This window comes from Asterias amurensis, chromosome 2, assembly GCF_032118995.1.
Source record: "Asterias amurensis chromosome 2, ASM3211899v1".
NCBI classification, from domain to species: Eukaryota; Metazoa; Echinodermata; class Asteroidea; order Forcipulatida; family Asteriidae; genus Asterias; species Asterias amurensis.
The window spans coordinates 513703-534246 of NC_092649.1; the positions used below are offsets into that span (position 1 = coordinate 513703).

Consider the following 20544-nt stretch of genomic DNA (forward strand, 5'->3'; position numbering starts at 1 on the left):
CATCGAAAAAAAAATCACTAGAAAGTCCCGCAAAACACAGACCTACCACTCCGCGATCACAATATACAACGCACGCAGCATGCAGTCACATAGTCTCCAATAAAGGCTCGTAGTCTTTTTACTTTGCATTCTATAACAAAGGCAAGAAACATTGAATGCTAGAACGCCCTCTATTGTCGAAATAACGCAGTGCATCACGCGTTACCGCCTTGACCAAAGACTGCACGTGTCTGTGCATGCTTGGGCAAACGGGTTTTCCGAATTGCAATAACCATACACGCTGGTGTGCACGCTTAAACCGTACAACAGCATAGTCTTCGCTGGTACGTACGCAATAGCCGCCGACAGCGTGGTCTGCGAAGCATATAGTTCCTCGGAAATGTTAGCTTGTTTACCGAAAACAACACAACGTGTAGGCTTTATTTGACCAAAATGACGCCATTACAATACCTTGGATTGATAGAAAGATTATTTTACTGTATAACGTAAGATTGTTTTCTTCCTTGTTTTGTTTTGTCTTGTTGATTCGGGGAAGTTTTTGCGGGGTGAAGACGCATTGATTTTGATCACATGCGCAATGGGAAGTTGCATCTTAAACAGCCGATAGGCTGGGGCAGCAGCGGCGGTTTCTTTTGAGGTTTTACCGAGCGCTCGCCGCGGGGTCGTGAACTTCTGCGGCGGGCCGGCGGCTGATGGCGAAAACACAAAGAACAAGCAGACATACTTGGTTGTAAAACGTATTTTATTTAATAGGGCAACTCAAAATGATGTAACTACATAACGACGACGGCTTTTCTAATACTCAAACACAGATTTCTTTTAAATAATCGGACACTCTTTTGGTATTTTCGATATCATTTAGGAACATCGGAGAATCCAATAATACCAGGAGCCCATTCATGACCCACTAGGATTAATCCTATCTTGAGTTAGGACAATTAACTCGTCCTACATGTAACTTACATTAGGATGGGTTCAATTCGCCCTAACATCTTCAGATACGGAACTAAACAAAATTGACGTATATTGAGTATTGATGATAGAATAAAAATAAAAGATGGGCCGAGGGTAGATAGCTGAAGGTTGCAAATTAGATTTCGAAGCAAACCCACCCACAATTTGATGTGTTATTATTTGTTTTACTATGTCTTCCTGATAGGCCTACTTCTCTCTATTTTGACATGACATTTACGTGTTTGTGTTTGTGATTTGTGGTGTGACTTATGACTTGTGTTTTTTAACCTTGGCCCTGGGCCCAATTTTGTAGAGGCAATTGTGCTTCTAAACAGATTTCTGCTCATTAGCAAAAATAAACAGGTAACCAATGACAAACAAGTACATGGAGGGGATACAACCTGGGCCCAATTTCATAGAGCTGCTTAGCACAAAAATTTGCTCATCATGAAATGTCTTCCTTGATAAAAATAGGATTGACAACCAAGTTTCCATTTGTTGCATATTTCTTTTTACTGGTTCAGCTGTTGTTTGCTTATTCTGAAAATCACAAGGAAATTTGATCGTTTATCCTGTTTTTATCAAGGAAGAAATTTCATGCTAAGCAAATATTTGTGCTAAGCAGCTCTATGAAACTGGGCCCTGATGATCAGACAGGTGAAATTTCTGTTTGAGTACAGTTTATTTTGAAACACGTATGTGCCTTATAAAAAGTGGGATTTTATGTTACATCGGGTATCTTAATAAAAAATGTTCACATGAACACACGGCCATGTACATGTACAAATGACTGCAGGCGCGTGTACTTAATCAGCTGTACCTGTAATTACTTAATGGTTTAAAACCAGTACCCCAGGATAGAATAATATTAACTACTAGAGAGATGTTATCACTGATCAGCGTGGGACCATTAAAGGGATAGTCAGGTGTATTAACGTTAATTGGACTCTGATGTTTTTATTAGTATTGATGAATGTTGGGCATTGATTATAGTCTCTAGTGTGGATTTGTTATTGTTTCACAAGGTCAGATCTCTATGGTCTGATGTTGTATACTGTACCGTCTCCCATCAGACTGTACACAATGATCTAGGCCCAAATTCATAAAGCTGTTCAAAGGCAGAAAATTTCATTGTGACATCAAAACTAGGGAAAAATTGTTGGGGGCATGAGGGAATATGTTTTTTTTCTAGGGCAGCACTTCTTGCTAATTAAAATTGTAGTTTCCATTTGCATTTCCCTTTTCTCATTTCTCTTACTATTTTTTAAGAAAGAAAGATACCTGATGTGAGTGTAAAAACAAGTACAATGTCTGCGAGTAAAAATTATGAAAAGGAGTTTTGATGACACAAATTTGCACTGAACAATTGGCAACAGTTGCCCTGTGCTCTACTCCTTCCAAACATTCACATACTAAACATACATCCAATTCGCTTCATTGAAAGCATTTGCAGAAAGTATGAACCGGGCTTGCTTTGTAGACAAATCCAGCAGCCAGCATTTTCATTCCTTCCTCCATCATAATATTGTGGGAGAGTAAAAAACAACAAAAATGTGTTGTTTTTACCCAGGCAGCTTGGGTTAGTTCAATCCCCCTCTGGTAGCACTGTATTCTAACTTACTGTATACTTGGTGGTTGATAGCAATTTGTGGCTGAATCTTCGGTCCCTGGGGGGACTGGTTCAGAGTAGATTATAATCTAGAGAGAAGTCGTTGAATGTCCTGTACTGGGAATGCTGTATTGCATTTACATGTAGGCCTACATGCTAGAGCAGCAACATCAATTAACAAGGCTATGAATAAAATACACTTTGAAGGGTAGAGTCGTAGATTGGTTTTGGCTAACACATGCTGCGTCATATACATGTAGATCAAATTATCAAGAAAGATACTATAAAAGTCACCTGTGAAAGTTTCAGATGAATACGATAACATTTTGGAATTTAGGGCTACGTTCTAAAATTGTCAACGGTTTTAAAGTTTTCAATTTTATCATTTATGATATCCCGCTTGAAAAACATGCACTGGTAGGAAAAGGTAATTAATGGCATTGAAAGTGAAGGCAACCCAATCATTAGTCATGATATAAGGGTAGTGTCTTATTCAAATTCATGCCTTAAAACCTGGTTCATACTTCCTGCAAACGCCAAAGTGATATAAAATTTTGACGCCACACAAATTCACGACAAATAATTTGGACGATAAGAGTTGAAATGTGCTCAACTCTTGCATTCACAGAAAGTATGAACTGGGCTTTAACATGTAGTAGGTTTGTGTGAAAAATTACTCTCTTTAAAACTAGATAATTTCAAAGGGTGTCAATTCAGACAATGCTTTATAGTATTTAAAGCTCCTTAGTTCTCTTTACCAAGTAAGTTTTTATAGTCATTAATATTTGGAGTAATATTCGAAGGTACATATTGTATCCTCCTTTCTTTAACATGTTTTTGCATGAGGCTCCATTACATAGGTTTATTTGCTCAAATCAATTGAGAATATAAAACCAAATGAGAATAAAAAACTTCTTTCCTTTTTCAGAAAATGAATGTGTGCTACCTCTCCTTTCCAGATTCTAATTCAGGTTTGTGATTTCTTCTAACTAATGACTGTTTTGATTAATCCAAAATCACTATCCCTGCACCTACATGTACACGTAGCTCTTTAACTCTGTCACCTTTCAGAGATTTACTAGGATTCTTTCTCACTCTAACACAATTCAATTGAATACCATGGTAACTCCAATACTGTTGGACTCGGATTATTACATATTTTGTGATAAATGCCTGATCCCATGTAAAGCATAATTCGTTTAGTAGCCTAGTTGTCCTCAGCCCTCAATCGAGATTAAGAATTGTGTAAAGCACCATACTCAGTACATTCTTGAGTCTTGTGAAAAATTCATCTGTGTGGCTTTGCTTATCACCGAATTCTGGGCTGTCGATCATCATTCTCCCCTTATGTGCAAGTGCCAATTTCTGCGCTAGCTGTGTAAGCGTAGAATGCCTCAATGTGGAGTACTCACTAGCAGGAGCCAAAGTTCCCCACTAACCCATGAAATATGCTTGACATATTATGTGAACCACTATTTGAAAATGAGTCAGATGTCGCCCAATGCATTATGAGTATTTATATTTGCATTATTTATATTTGCATGGTAAACCTTTAGAACCCTTTTTTTTGGGGGGGGGGCAATAAAGCTATAAATACAACAATTTTGTGATCATACTTTAGTCTAATTTGTATCCTTTTGTGCGAAATGGTAGTTTAAAACATCAGTTTCCTTGTAATTTGTTTTTAACAAAAAATGATATACTGGCTGATTTCAAATGGAGTAACTCAGCAATGCGATACACCCAAAAGCTTAGACATACCAAATAACTGCTGCTGGTGTATTCTTTCCGGGCATGCATATAAATCAATTTTTTTAAATTGTCAACATCTGACTCATTTTCACAGAGCAAGTCACATATAAGCAGAGCATTCCCTGCTTCCACAAGCGCCAATTCTTTGCTTATGGTAAGCAGGACCATGAAATAAGGCCCAGGTGTTGTCAGCATCAGAGTGTGGGTTTGAATTCTGGTCATAACACTTAAGCGCTTGAGCAAGGCACTTTAACCATAAAGGCCAAGTCACACTGCAGCAATAACTAAAATGATAACGATAACAATGCATGAAGAACGTATTCTATTGGTTAAATTGCTCCACGCAGAATAGGCCCACGTTTATTCAATCAATAGAGGGCGTGCATTTTTAACGTTCTCATTTTCGTTCTCGTTATCGAGGCCTGTGTGATCGGGCCTTAACTGTTTTGTAAACAGTTAACAAGGAAGTGCATTCTGCTCTACCAGCCAGGGACCTAGTGGATTGATACCCCTGCCTACATCCTGATGGACTGTGAAGGGGTAACCCCGTTTCAGCCCCAGGAGCAGGTGGCTCCTAGTGGATTGATACCCCTGCCTACATCCTTATGGACTGTGAAGGGGGATAACCCCGTTTCAGCCCCAGGAGCAGGTGTCTCCTAGTGGATTGATATCCCTGCCTACATCCTTATGGACTGTGAAGGGGGGATAACCCCGTTTCAGCCCCAGGAGCAGGTGGCTCCTAGTGGATTGATACCCCTGCCTACATCCTTATGGACTGATGAAGGGGGATAACCCCGTTTCAGCCCCAGGAGCAGGTGGCTCCTAGTGGATTGGTACCCCTGCCTACATCCTTATGGACTGATGAAGGGGGGATAACCCCGTTTCAGCCCCAGGAGCAGGTGTCTCCTAGTGGATTGATACCCCTGCCTACATCCTTATGGACTGATGAAGGGGGATAACCCCGTTTCAGCCCCAGGAGCAGGTGGCAACATGTCCCTGGTGCGGTTGGCTTGGGTTGATATGGCCAAATCAGTTTAGTGTATGCCTCACCTTCAAGTGACTGTCTAGCCTTGTGGTGTTGCGATATCTCATTAAAAAGTATTGTTTATCCCCAGTATAAGTTAAACAACTTTAAATTATCAGCCATGCAAATTAGCCACTGTTCAAATGAATTATTGTTGGTTTTTTTCTTGATTTTACAGAAATTTTCTGAAAAACACTGCATACTTGGCAGTTTTTTTTCTAATGTTATGTAAAGTTGCATCATTGTGTGAACCCCATTCTACATGAGTCATACATATAGCATTACCGGACACATGGTAATGTTTTTAGCATGTATTGTGACTCTATTCCAGACCAACGCACAAATCTTATTGCGCCACATGGGACTGTTTTGTACTGACCCTCTTGCGCTTGTGATTCACTCAAGAGACACCAAAATTGAGTTCCTACTTCTTATTGCACCAACATGAAGAGTATATCGTTGATTTTTAAGCAGATTGCATTCATTAAGGCTTTAGATTTTGAACTCTATGAGAGAATGAGAGAGTGAATTAACTCAAGCATTCTGTCAATAATAAAGAAATCTTATTTCAAAGTGATAAGATGCTGAACAGGCTTTGATGAGAACCCACTTAGATGTAGATGACATCTTTATTCTGAAGTAGTCTCATGAAATGGCTGTACTCGGATGGCTCATTCTGAAGGCTCTGTTGACAAATCATGCGTGGAAATGTAGATTGCCAGACAGCTTTATCAGACGCAGTTTGCTCTGCATCACTTGGCACATTACTGTGAACATTACTATCAGTGTTCTGCTTCACTTGCAAACTAAAAGAGCATTGTGATTATATATAGGGGTAGTGGAAGGATAATGGGTGGTTGCTCTTTACATTTTGCAATTGGATTTGAATCAGTGTATTCATTTTATTTTTGATATGTATGATGCCTTTTTGTCTTTTTGAACAGTCCCCTTTTTTTGGATTGGTTTAATGTTGATGTTTTGTTTTTTATTACTCCATTTTCACAGATTTGTTATTTTTTATGCAACTGTTAGGATACACCAAGTGAGAATACTGGCCTTTGGCAATAACCCAATTTTCAACTTTCAATGCATTTAGATATGAATTATACTTGCATAGTAGTAGCGAAAACTAGGTTACAACAAGGTATTTTTTCCGACCCCCCCCCCCTTATGAGCAAAGCATTGTTTTCAGTCCTTAACAGGAATAATAACAAATAATTAAAAAAATCCTTCAAAAGCCTGATTTTTTTCATTTATGGCTTGTAAGACACTGAATACTTGTAGATTGAGGTACTAACTGGACACAATACTAATCCCAAACTGGGGTCACGAGTCAGTGAGCAGGTTGTCAATTCAAAACTCTGGACAATGGTTGGATTAGGAGGCTTGCATTTGTACCTCCTACATGGTTTCAACAATGGAGCAGATTCAATACTAAGTTGGCATTCATCAATTCATGTGAAATCTTCAGAATAAATACTGATCCATTGAGTTTTTATAAGTGCTTGATTGATGTGCATTTTTAGCAGAAAAAAACCACCACAACTGAAAACTTAAATATTTGCGCAATCAATATTTATTGCAATCAGCAAATTTTACCTGGTACTCTGCATTAGCAAAGAACCATCCAGCATCACACTGGTGGTAACCAATGAAACCAAGATTCTATTTGTTGAAAAAACTTTGCTAAACAAGAACAGCAAGTTCAAATCTCAGAATTTTGTCAGTCATGTGAAATGTAAATTGACTTGTCTTTCAAACTGAATTAACTAAATTAAAGCAGTTTTATTAGCCCAATGTTGTGATTGTTTGTGCGTTACATGCACACACGATGCACTCTGTATTGGCGCAATCCACTGTATTGCATCAACCTTAATATTATGTCATACACTCTGTGCAAAGTGCGGTGATCGTATATTACGAGCTTCGGATTGTACAAGGAAAAGGGCTAGTCCGGCGGACCTTGTATTAACGAGAGTCGACTGTACTTGGTTCTTTAACAAGCATTACACAACTCACAGGACCATGGCGTAATGTCCCATCCGAAGACGAAAAAAAACCTATTATTATGGAAAAGTGACATGGAAAATGCAATGACCGGGATCTGAACCCACTCTTTGACAACGCCTAAAAGTTGAGTTCAGTGCATCTAGACTGCTTGAACAAGACTCTCTGTTTTCGAGGTTCAAGTTACAGTTACACGTATGGACTTATTGTTCGTATTTAGTTTAAACAAGCTCAGTTCTGTTTCAGACTGTCGGGTCATGTATGAAGTTACAACATCATTTGCTCATAATCTGCGCCAGGAGTGTCAAGTTGACAGATATGGCGCGTTAGAAGTAGTCATTGTTAATCCATTTTATTTCACAAGGTATTTGTTTTTAAATCTTCTACAGGTTGTATGGGGGACACCCAGTTCAACTTCCGCATCCGTCAGTGCCATAGTAAACCACACCCTTATCATAGTCGCAAGACCTATGATATGAATAGCCCTGTTACATTACAGGTGAGGACTAAACTACATGGAAATAAAACCACCATTTCCACTTTTCATTTAGGTTATTTATTTTTCATCAGACACACAGTTCATATGATTTGATACGGGGCCTGAAGGGTAGGGGGATGGGATGTGCCTCCCACTAATTTCCAGTGCCCCCCTGGTAAGGTAGTGTCAAGGAAGACGAGATTTATGTCTTCATTGAGTCAGTGCATGTTGTTTAGAAGGGTTTTAGAATTTTTCAGAATGCGGAGTGGTTGATTTTCTAGGTCTGTTTTGTATTTACAGTGAACAAGTTTTAAATGCCAAGGAAGACAAATTTTGTATTTCATTTGATTCATACATTGTGTGTTGTGAAATGGCATAGTTTACATTTCACCTCGTGATCATTTATTTTGTGACAATGTATTCGCATCCAATAATTGTGTCAACTAAAAATGGGTGTTTTGAACCAATATTTTAAAGCTGTACCACCCATACAACAAAGCTATTGTACACTTAGCTAGGTGTAGTCCATCATGTGTTAATACACTGGATTAAGTTTAGCCGCCTGCTATGTACAAATGTAATGCCACTATTCAATATCAGACTTTCAAGAGCTCACTCAAATCTCACCTCTTTACAAGAGCTTACAGTTTGGTGCAATGATGGTAGGAATATGGCACCATATAAATGTTCTAATTGATTGATTGATTGATTGATTGATTGATTGATGGATCCTCTGGGGTATTGATTCAGCCTGCAATGATACGCTGTGGGGAATGCATCCGTGTACATGTTTATAGGGTATCATAGTGGCACAGTTAAAGAATCAAGCTCTGGTGTGTCTGATCAGCAGAGTGTGGGTTTCGAGTCCCAGTCGTGATCCTTGTGTACAATCTAAATTTGATTACCATATTTCATCCTTTCTACTGCACCCGAACTGTGTAAGATGTTTGTACAGTTTTCTTGTGTCAACAATTGCCCCCCACCCCCCCCCCCCCCCCCCCCCCCCCCCCCCCCGGCTCTAGCAAAGGCAGTTAATCTTATTTCTTCCAAACACATTTTCCTTCCAACATTCAAACATTGATCTACCTGGTGAAGTAAAGATAAGTTTAGGACAGTGTGTTGTGACACCTACATCTTAAGGGTTACACCTCACCCTTGTATGGTTCATTAGTTAGTTAGTGTATGGCTCATTAGGGATGTTCTAGTTTAGTTACATACATTGTAATGTTTACAAAAAAGTAATAGTTTTGTTTAACTTTTCTTAATTTTTTCTGTGTTTAAGTAATTTGTGAAGCTTAATTGCAAAACTATTAAATTGAAATTAAAGTAATGTCACATATCCGTGTCTTAAAAGATCTTTTGTTTTTAGAAATTAATTGTTATAAAAATTTTTAATTTAATTATTAATTATAAAATTCCATATAATTCTGCTTTCATAATGTCATGTTTGGAATGTTTGGTTTGGTTTTTATCCAGAGCGATAGTGCCCATTATTACGGCTTTGTTTACTTCCGGCAAATCAAAGACAAGACGTCAAGGAGAGGGTACTTCCAAAAGGTAAGTTGTGATCGTAGGCCTGCCAAACAATTTCACTAAGCATTAAGATTCATCTTTAAGATGGGTTGCCAGTATTACCATAGTGATTTTTATTGTGGCATCACACTTTGTTTAGCAATTAAGATTATTAATTAAGATTGATTTGAAGGTAAGATCAATCTTAGCTCTTTGTGAAATCAAAGATCCTCTAGATCCTTCAAGTCCAAACAATTAGAGAACAGCGACAGGTCCTTAATTGACCAGCTCATCAATTGTGGAGGTTACCTCATCTATGTTGTTTTCATTGTGTTTTCTTTTGTTTCAGTCACTGGTACTTCTTTCCAAGGTTCCTTATGTCACATTGTTTACGCATCTTGCCAGTGTCATAGCACCGGGATACTTTGAGCACGGTGAACCTTCAGTTGAAGCAGGTTAGTACAATACAGAACCTTAACACTTTCATTGTATTAAAGGCCAAGACCTTTGTTTTTTTGAACTGTTAGATTGTTTTAATCCTTGTAGGTGTATTACAATAAAACTAATTTCCTTTCACAAAGTGGTAACCTTTTATAGATATCCTCGAAAATCTGGAGTGGGAAGAATAATCCACAATAGGAAAACGCAAAATCTGAAAAGTCTGAATTGCTATTATCTATAAGTGTGTCTTTCACTCCTAGTTTCAGTTAGATATAGAGGGAACTTTCAAAAATAACCATTTACCATGCATTGTTATTGGTATTCTCTGGATTAGATATAATGAATAGGCTTTTTGTTCAGATTATATAAGATTGTCATAGCAACAATTTATATGTAGCCTTATAGATTGACAATTTCCCCTCCATCTTCGATGCTTATTATTCTGCTTATCTATGTAACACCTTGTATGTTATGTTTTGAGAAAGTAGTATGAAATAAATATTGACCTAAATTGAAGATGAATAGTTATGAAAAAGCTGAACCTTGTGCCTCGTCTTAATTTGGGGCTGTGGCTGTTGATAAGGCTAGCTTGTGCTTTAATGCATGTTAGCCACAACGTTAGCCACAACTGCAGCCACTAGCATTGGTAGCGTGTCATGATATAAACCAGTGGCCATCACTATTCCCTGGTTAATCTGATTCTATTGTTTATTTCCATTGGTAGCCTGTCATGATATAGACCAGTGGCCATCACTATTCCCTGGTTAATCTGATTCTTGTGTTTATTTCCATTGGCAGCGTGTCATGATATAGACCAGTGGCCGTCACTATTCCCTGGTTAATCTGATTCTATTGTTTATTTCCATTGGTAGCCTGTCATGATATAGACCAGTGGCCATCACTATTCCCTGGTTAATCTGATTCTATTGTTTATTTCCATTGGTAGCCTGTCATGATATAGACCAGTGGCCATCACTATTCCCTGGTTAATCTGATTCTTGTGTTTATTTCCATTGGCAGCGTGTCATGATATAGACCAGTGGCCATCACTATTCCCTGGTTAATCTGATTCTTGTGTTTATTTCCATTGGCAGCGTGTCATGATATAGACCAGTGACCATCACTATTCCCTGGTTAATCTGATTCTTGTGTTTATTTCCATTGGCAGCGTGTCATGATATAGACCAGTGGCCATCACTATTCCCTGGTTAATCTGATTCTTGTGTTTATTTCCATTGGCAGCGTGTCATGATATAGACCAGTGGCCGTCACCTCACCCTGGTGTGCTCTTACATCTACCTATTATGGGCTACGTTCTACAGATCAGAATACCCACAAAGCAAGACAAGCCAGGTTCCATATCAGCTGCAGTGAAAACAACTCCAGAGGTAAGACCTAACCCTTGAGAAAATGGAATGAGCTGTTAGGACCTAAGTATTATTTACAAACAAAATGGTCTGATGTTTTGACCCTAGCAGAGTCTTTCTCGAAGGCTATTTGGAATGTATCAAAAGCAGTAAAGTGGAAACACATAAATAGAGAGAGAGAGAGAGTCAGAAAGCACATAGCAAAAAGCAAGGGGGTAACCAGTGAATAGGAAGGCCAAGATCAAGGGAGGGATGAGTGTGGAGGGAAGGGGCTGGTTTGACCAGAAGAAGATGGAAACCCTTCTGAGGTAACATCACTAGTTTATCTCCAGCCATGCTAGAGTACTTCCATGCACACTTTATGCACACACATTACTAGAATTGTCGGAGGGCCACTTCAAGGTGAAGGCTTCTCTTAATTAATTTGGGCTGTCGACCCAGACTAACTGTCACCAGGGGCACATAGCCACCTACTCCTGGGGCTTAAACAGGGGTTACCCCCTTCACAGTCAGTAAGCATTTTGGCTGGGTATTATATGTAGAAGATTAGAAGTCACCAGTAAGCAAGCAGGCTTAGGGAGTAAGGATTAAGTTAACAAACACTGTTTTTGTCTTTGCAGCATGGTGGGTCTCAACCTACCATAGTTCCATCTGTCCATGAAGTAGAACCGTTTAGATGTCTCCATTCTGTTTTACCTCATATCCAATTAATATGGGAGCTGGCTCTTACAGGAGAGGTAGGTAGTACAACATGCTTTGAAATAATCCCTGACACCCACAGTAATTGCTTTGGTGCCCTGTGCTTTTTGATGAGGTTCCCTTAGCCCTGGCGGCCTTACACTTTCGTTTTGTACTACAGTGACGTCCTGGACATCAGGGTACATTTCTGGGGCGGAAAATTTTTACAACTTCATAACTCAAATCTTACCTGCAAGAAAGCACCAATTTCAACAGATTCACATTCCATGGCAGCATATGTTTTTCTGCGGTGGGTTTTGATCGTCATATATTCTTCACAAATCCGTCATTTTCATGAAATAATGCCGCTCCCAACGTTAAGGAATTCCCATTTTTGTTGTACTCTCACAGTCTGCCGTGTGTACGCAAGACGCACGACGCGCAAATTTTGAATTGTGTTGTTAACGCTGTGCAGTCAAGATACGGTGACCAAGAATTCATGCGTCTAAGCTTGCATCGTGCGTCTTGCACGCGAATGTATACGCGTACGCACGACAACAGACAACACTGTGAGAAAACCCACCGCAGAAAAATGTATGCCGCCATGGAATGTGAATCTGTTGAAATTAGTGGCTTGTTGCAGGTAAGATTTAAGTTATGAAGCTGTGAAATTTTTCCGCCCCAGAAACGGGCCTTAATAGTTAGGACTCTGTTCCTGTGTACAGAGAAAGAGTCTATATCGGGCTAAGGTGCCCTGTGCTTTTTGATGTGGTGCCCTGTGCTTTTTGATGTGGTGCCCAGTGCTTTTTGATTTGGTGCCCTGTGCTTTTTGATGTGGTTCCCTGTGCTTTTTACGATGGTGCCCTGTGCTTTTTGATTTAGTGCCCTGTGCTTTTTGATGTGGTTCCCTGTGCTTTTTGCGATGGTGCCCTGTGCTTTTTGATTTGGTGCCCTGTGCTTTTTGATGTGGTTCCCTGTGCTTTTTGATGTGGTGCCCTGTGCTTTTTGATGTGGTGCCCTGTGCTTTTTGCGATGGTGCCCTGTGCTTTTTGATGTGGTGCCCTCTGCTTTTTGATTTGGAGCCCTATGCTTTTTGATGTGGTGCCCTGTGCTTTTTGCTGTGGTGCCCTGTGCTTTTTGCTGTGGTGCCCTGTGCTTTTTGCTGTGGTGCCCTGTGCTTTTTGCTGTGGTGCCCTGTGCTTTTTGCTGTGGTGCCCTGTGCTTTTTGCTGTGGTGCCCTGTGCTTTTTGCTGTGGTGCCCTGTGCTTTTTGCTGTGGTGCCCTGTGCTTTTTGCTGTGGTGCCCTGTGCTTTTTGCTGTGGTGCCCTGTGCTTTTTGCTGTGGTGCCCTGTGCTTTTTGCTGTGGTGCCCTGTGCTTTTTGCTGTAGTGCCCTGTGCTTTTTGCTGTGGTGCCCTGTGCTTTTTGCTGTAGTGCCCTGTGCTTTTTGCTGTGGTGCCCTGTGCTTTTTGCTGTGGTGCCCTGTGCTTTTTGCTGTGGTGCCCTGTGCTTTTTGTTGTGGTGCCCAGTGCTTTTTGTTGTGGTGCCCTGTGCTGTTTGTTGTGGTGCCCTGTGCTTTTTGATGTGGTGCCCTGTGCTTTTTGCTGTGGTGCCCTGTGCTTTTTGTTGTGGTGCCCAGTGCTTTTTGTTGTGGTGCCCTGTGCTTTTTGTTGTGGTGCCCTGTGCTGTTTGATGTGGTGCCCTGTGCTTTTTGATGTGGTGCCCTGTGCTTTTTGATGTGGTGCCCTATGCTGTTTGATGTGGTGCCCTGTGCTTTTTGATTTGGTGCCCTCTGCTTTTTGATTTGGATCCCTATGCTTTTTGATGTGGTGCCCTGTGCTTTTTGATGTGGTGCCCTGTGCTTTTTGATGTGGTTCCCAGTGCTTTTTGTTGTGGTGCCCTGTGCTTTTTGATGTGGTGCCCTGTGCTTTTTGATGTGGTTCCCAGTGCTTTTTGCTGTGGTGCCCTGTGCTTTTTGATGTGGTGCCCTATGCTTTTTGCTGTGGTGCCCTATGCTTTTTGATGTGGTGCCCTATGCTTTTTGCTGTGGTGCCCTATGCTTTTTGATGTGGTGCCCTATGCTTTTTGATGTGGTGCCCTATGCTTTTTGCTGTGGTGCCCTGTGCTTTTTGCTGTGGTGCCCTGTGCTTTTTGCTGTGGTGCCCTGTGCTTTTTGCTGTGGTGCCCTATGCTTTTTGATGTGGTGCCCTATGCTTTTTGATGTGGTGCCCTATGCTTTTTGCTGTGGTGCCCTGTGCTTTTTGATGTGGTGCCCTATGCTTTTTGCTGTGGTGCCCTATGCTTTTTGCTGTGGTGCCCTATGCTTTTTGATGTGGTGCCCTATGCTTTTTGATGTGGTGCCCTATGCTTTTTGATGTGGTGCCCAGTGCTTTTTGTTGTGGTGCCCTGTGCTTTTTGTTGTGGTGCCCTGTGCTGTTTGATGTGGTGCCCTGTGCTTTTTGATGTGGTGCCCTGTGCTTTTTGATGTGGTGCCCTATGCTGTTTGATGTGGTGCCCTGTGCTTTTTGATTTGGTGCCCTCTGCTTTTTGATTTGGATCCCTATGCTTTTTGATGTGGTGCCCTGTGCTTTTTGATGTGGTGCCCTGTGCTTTTTGATGTGGTTCCCAGTGCTTTTTGTTGTGGTGCCCTGTGCTTTTTGATGTGGTGCCCTGTGCTTTTTGATGTGGTTCCCAGTGCTTTTTGCTGTGGTGCCCTGTGCTTTTTGATGTGGTGCCCTATGCTTTTTGCTGTGGTGCCCTATGCTTTTTGATGTGGTGCCCTATGCTTTTTGCTGTGGTGCCCTATGCTTTTTGATGTGGTGCCCTATGCTTTTTGATGTGGTGCCCTATGCTTTTTGCTGTGGTGCCCTGTGCTTTTTGCTGTGGTGCCCTGTGCTTTTTGCTGTGGTGCCCTGTGCTTTTTGCTGTGGTGCCCTATGCTTTTTGATGTGGTGCCCTATGCTTTTTGATGTGGTGCCCTATGCTTTTTGCTGTGGTGCCCTGTGCTTTTTGATGTGGTGCCCTATGCTTTTTGCTGTGGTGCCCTATGCTTTTTGCTGTGGTGCCCTATGCTTTTTGATGTGGTGCCCTATGCTTTTTGATGTGGTGCCCTATGCTTTTTGATGTGGTGCCCTGTGCTTTTTGCTGTGGTGCCCTGTGCTTTTTGTTGTGGTGCCCTGTGCTTTTTGATGTGGTGCCATATGCTTTTTGCTGTGGTGCCCTATGCTTTTTGCTGTGGTGCCCTATGCTTTTTGATGTGGTGCCCTATGCTTTTTGATGTGGTGCCCTATGCTTTTTGATGTGGTTCCCAGTGCTTTTTGCTGTGGTGCCCTGTGCTTTTTGATGTGGTGCCCTATGCTTTTTGATGTGGTGCCCTATGCTTTTTGATGTGGTGCCCTATGCTTTTTGATGTGGTGCCCTGTGCTTTTTGCTGTGGTGCCCTGTGCTTTTTGCTGTGGTGCCCTGTGCTTTTTGTTGTGGTGCCCAGTGCTTTTTGTTGTGGTGCCCTGTGCTTTTTGATGTGGTGCCCTGTGCTTTTTGATGTGGTGCCCTCTGTATGGTTCCAACACTTTCATTTTCTCCATAGAGGTGCCCCTTACCAAATGACAGTGCCCCTTAAAGAGTAAAGGTTAAGGCCTGGTAAAATAACACTCATTTATTATTCTGGGACTTCCCATATGAAATACTTCCATTTCTTTTGAGGAGCATGAAGGGCAGGGTATGAGTTTGGGATCTTTGTGTTAGGTTGGTCTTCTAGAGCTGTATTAGTGACATATTCTTTTCCTCCTTGCAGCCGTTGGTCATTATGGCGCCCTCGCCCTCCATCTGTTCTGACACGGTGCATGCCCTGGTCCACACCATCTCTCCACTACGTTATATGTCAGATTACCGGCCGTACTTCACTATACATGACAGCGAGTTTAAGGAATACACTACAAGAACACAAGCACCGTGAGTATTACTGGGAATAGACTGGGCAAGTCTAGTAAGACGTGTTTAAGGTTGCAGTTTTGTTTCTTTCAAGTGTTCAAACCATTATACTGTAGTGTGATTCTACAGGTATCTAGCCCTGCTGCTCAACAGTGGCAGTTTGAGGCATAGACATTGCCCTTATTGTTTCAATGAGAGTGGTAAACTGGAGACGCTTCTAGCTGTGCTTCATTACAATGAGATTCTGGCTACTGTTGGCAGTGATAATGTTTTCTCCCAGTTTGTCAATTTCTGCAGTGGTAATTTGTGGCCAAGCTTGTTATTTCAAAGGATTTTTCCCTGACATTTGAGTTTCCTGAAAACCCCCTCAGAGCTTTCAAAGATTCTTAAAACAAATCTAAAGCACCAAAGGGAGGAAGAAATACTTCACAATGTTCTTTCATCAATGTTCTGTGCTGGAGTGTGTGAACTATTTAGATTGTTTGTTTTGTTTAACGCATACTTGAAGAAACTTGTTTTGTACTCGTATAGAGCCTACTTGCATATCTTATGATTTATAACTTTTGCATTTTTTTATGTTGTATTTGAGATTGTTGCTAAACTAAAATTTTGTGTTTTTTGTGTGAAGTCCATCAGTTATTCTAGGCGTCACCAATCCCTTCTTTGCCAAGACGTTACAACACTGGCCCCATGTCATCAGGATAGGGGAACCAACTAATACAGGTACTCAGCAAAAATAAGTAGTGTGTAGTCTCCTTCTTATTGTTCTTATTGTTTAAAAGGCAAGGTCAGCGGCCATAGAAGAAGTAAAACAAAAAGGTGGAATTTTGTAATTATCGTTTTTATAAACCCCTCGCCACCAGGAGTATCCTTACTTCTCTTTCCTAAGTACTATTATCGGTGGCAAATCGGATACAAAATATTTTTGTTTTGAAATATGATTAGAAATATGATTTCAATAATGAATAATTGTACTGTAATTCTAAAATCTTCTTATTTCTAACTCTGTACCATTCACTTAAAACCCCCAGACAAGACAAACTCTAAGATGCTGAAACCCAAGAAACCTGGAAGTCTGAAGACTCTGGAGTCTAAGCCAGGACTGTACACTCAGTACAAACCCTTCCTTAATAAGGATAAGACAATTATCAAGAGGTTATCAAAGGTGAGTCATTGTTTTCTGTTGTCAATCATCCAGAGTGATGTTTGCGGTAACATTGACGCAGCCTGCAAACTGCTGTCAAGAATGCGGCACCTGCCCTAATGCAGGGAGAATCAATCTATACACAGCTACATTTTGAATTCTTTATAGAAAGCAGTCGAGGGAAAGGCTGTCACAAAAAAGTGTAAAAAAAAAACCAAAACAAGGTTGGCAATTCCACAGTAACTCATCATGTTCTCGGTGCTCTTTTGAAATTCCTTAAGCTGTAATTACTTCATTTAAAATGTCTAATAGCAGTTGTCCCCATAGACGTTAGGGTAGACCCAGGCCTACTCCAGCACAAACAAAGTTCTTTTCTTTCATTTTTCTCATCTTTGGTGCTGAAGTAGTTCTAGGTCTACCCTAATTTCTTTGAGGATAATAGATATAAACCTTTTCAATGAGGTTATTACAGCCCAAGATATCTCAAAAGTACATAAACATGTAAACGAAGTAACCATGGAATTGCCCAGGTGGTGATTTTAGCATCAAATGTAATTTGAGTAATTTGCTGAAAGTAGCTGTGTCTTGATATATGTGATTATTGGTCTAGGGTCCCTTCTTATAGTGTGTTCATTAGCCCATCCTCCGGGCTGCTCATATATATCATTATTGGTCTAGGGTCCCTTCTTATAGTGTGTTCATTGGCCCATCCTCCGGGCTGCTCATATATGTCATTATTGGTCTGGGGTCCCTTCTTATAGTGGGTTCATTGGCCCATCCTTTGGGCTGCTCATATATGTCATTATTGGTCTAGGGTCCCTTCTTATAGTGTGGTCATTAGCCCATCCTCTGGGCGAACATTGTAGTGTGTTTCAATTGTTTCGTCATTGATGTACCTTTTAGATGGCGACAGCGTGACATAAATGCAAAGAGTGCAGTCAAGTGATTATCTTAGGGACCAGTCTTGTTTCCAATACAGCCTCTGTTTAGTGATGTATTCAAGACAGTTTTTTGTAGTGTACTTCTTGTGTACACTTGAACTTGTATCATGATTATTATATTTGATGGATTTATTGACAATGATGATTGATTGACATATTGACTGTATTGATTTATTCGTTGATTTTATTGATTTACTAATTGACTAATTTGTTGATTTATTGACTATAATGATTTGTTCATTGATTACTTTAATTGATTCATTTACTATATTCATTACATTGATTTTATTTGTTGATGGATTGATTGACTTGTTGATTGTAATGAATTATTTGTCAAGTATTTTGATTGATTTATTGATTGATTATATTAATTTATTGTTTGATTCATTGATTTATTTATTGACTGATTAATTGATTGAGTGATTATGATTGATTGTATTCTTAACCTGTTTATTATCAACCGTTAGTTTATGGGTTAAAGCAAGTTTGTTTAACAATACCTGAAAGGGTAGGTAGGCCTAGCTGTTAAGTAACTATTCAAGTTAATGGCATTAAACACTTGTAGTAAGAAGCTAACAGCAGCTTTAACAGTATAAAGCATGTTGAGCAACATTTCACTTTGAAGTAAAGTGGTGGTTATGTGAGAAGATAAAATTAGGCCTCTTTTTCAAAATTGATTTCTTTTTTACATGTTAGTTTTACATATACATCTACAATTATATACATAGGATTAAAATATTGTAACAGTTCTAAAAACCAAATGTAATCATTTCCTTTAATTGCTGAATGTGATTTGTTTGTCAGGGAGTTCAGACTAAGAGACCTCAGGAGGTACAAGATGCCATGTTACGTCGACATCTTCTAGAGTTAACCCAGAGTTTTATGATTCCATTAGAGAGATACGTAGCTTCCCTTATGCCTCTACAGAGGAATATCTCACCATGGAAGGTGAGGTTTAGATTCTTGCAATTATTGATTACACAAAGTCTGTTCTTTCTCGTTGCTATTTTGCATGCAGTAGCCTTTGAGTGGTAGTTTTGATTCTATAAAGAACCTATGGTAGACAACTCAACTTAGGGTCATAGATTGGTAAACTCTTTTATTTATTATTTCAATTACCATTAAAACACACATTGCTTTAAAGAAACATTAAAGCCATTTAACTTCATGCAAATGCGAAGCGATGTTGACGTAAATTGGACGTCACAGCCCTCATTTCGCAGAGTTGAACTGCTGCAATTTATTTTTAGGCGAATTTGTGACGTCAACATCTGTTCATTCACAGGAAGTATGAATCGGGCTTTATTTAACATCCAATTCGTGCATCTTTATTTGACAACCAGTAGGCTTCATTATGTATCTTGTATTTCGTTGTCTTTACTTTCTCCACAGTACACAGTGACATGTTTAATTACTTTGTGTAATGTGCTATATAAAAATGGTTGATTATATTTATTATTCCATTATTGGATTTTGACGTTTTAACTTGACTCCTTTTTCAGCATCCTCCAAGGTTAAAACCTTTTGATCCAGAAGGGTTCCTGAAGACGTTGGAACACTCTGGGCCTCAGCTAACCTCTGGCCTTAAAGGAGATTGGATTGGACTCTACAAGTAAGTTCATCTCTTAGGGTACTTAAAGAAAGAGCCAAGAGTGTAGTTGTCTTTGAGAGTGTGTCTATGGCAGCTCTGGCTGTGTCTGTTGTAGGGTGTCATGGCAGGCCTGGTGGTTTAGAGAATCAGATTTATCTATGCTTTTGGTGTGTGTGTATTTTTCATATATGCTTTTACTGTTATATTTTCTTATTCTTTTAAAAACTTTGTTTATTTGAATGGTGTCAACCTTTGGTTGTTTTTATTGAAATAAATAAACCATTAATATTAATAATAAAGGTTTATTGTTGATGTCACTTTTGTAAACTGAATATTTTTAGTCTTCGAACTTGTTGTTTGGTACTTTCAGTAAAACCAAACTGAAATGAAACAAAAATAAGACCAAAATGTCATATTTTAACTTCAATTCACAGGAAATTTTTCAGCAGCAAGAATTTTGAGGGTTGGTTTTGGCAGCGTCAGTTGGAGGTGAACCACAAGCTGTCGGTACTCCACCTTGAAGCATTGTGTAATGCTGACTTGCTGCAGTGGACTAGTGATAAACAGGAGGTACAGGTCGTTGACCTTGTTCTCAAACTCAGGGAAAAAATGGTAAGTTTTGGTTTATGGTCTTGGAAGGCAAATGATGAACTTGTTCTGCATATCTTTTTGAAAAATACTGTAAAGGAAACAATAATGTTCCAAGGAAGTGGGTGTTTGGCACTGGATGAGGCGTTAAGCTGTAGTGTAGTGCACTAGACTAGAAAAGAACCCAGAACACGTTTGTGGAAGAGTAGGGGTTGACCTTGGTGCTTCTGTTTATTTGCAAGTTCCCTTGTCTAACTGGTTTCCTCAGAATTTGGAATCAGAGTGATTAAGTTTGCTTTTGAGGCATTGCAGGATTTGCCCTTTTCCATTGATTAGCCAGTGGGACAAGTTGGCTTGCATTTTACTGGTCCCCCTGCTTTCTCATTGGTTCATATTTTCATTTCAGCATTGGAATGGAATTGTATTTTGAACAAGCAGTTGATTTAAATGTAGCGTTGGGAAGCAAAGAAACTAGCCAGCTGTACTGGTCCTTTTTTACTAGTCCACTGCTGTTTAAACTGGCATTCAAC

The 20544-nt window shown here is 40.0% G+C and overlaps 1 protein-coding gene across 1 annotated transcript in view; it reads left to right on the forward strand.

Moving 5' to 3' along the window:
* The window catches only part of LOC139954205 (protein DENND6A-like), a 29696-nt gene that overhangs the window by 4242 nt on the left and 4910 nt on the right, over positions 1-20544 (forward strand). The window contains exons 3-14 of the mRNA XM_071953919.1: positions 3492-3534; positions 7736-7845; positions 9301-9381; positions 9686-9791; positions 11020-11165; positions 11765-11881; positions 15614-15771; positions 16379-16473; positions 16782-16915; positions 18640-18783; positions 19338-19447; positions 19861-20038. Coding sequence (XP_071810020.1) covers positions 3492-3534; positions 7736-7845; positions 9301-9381; positions 9686-9791; positions 11020-11165; positions 11765-11881; positions 15614-15771; positions 16379-16473; positions 16782-16915; positions 18640-18783; positions 19338-19447; positions 19861-20038 — 1422 coding nt within the window. The remainder of the gene's footprint in view (positions 1-3491; positions 3535-7735; positions 7846-9300; positions 9382-9685; positions 9792-11019; positions 11166-11764; positions 11882-15613; positions 15772-16378; positions 16474-16781; positions 16916-18639; positions 18784-19337; positions 19448-19860; positions 20039-20544) is intronic.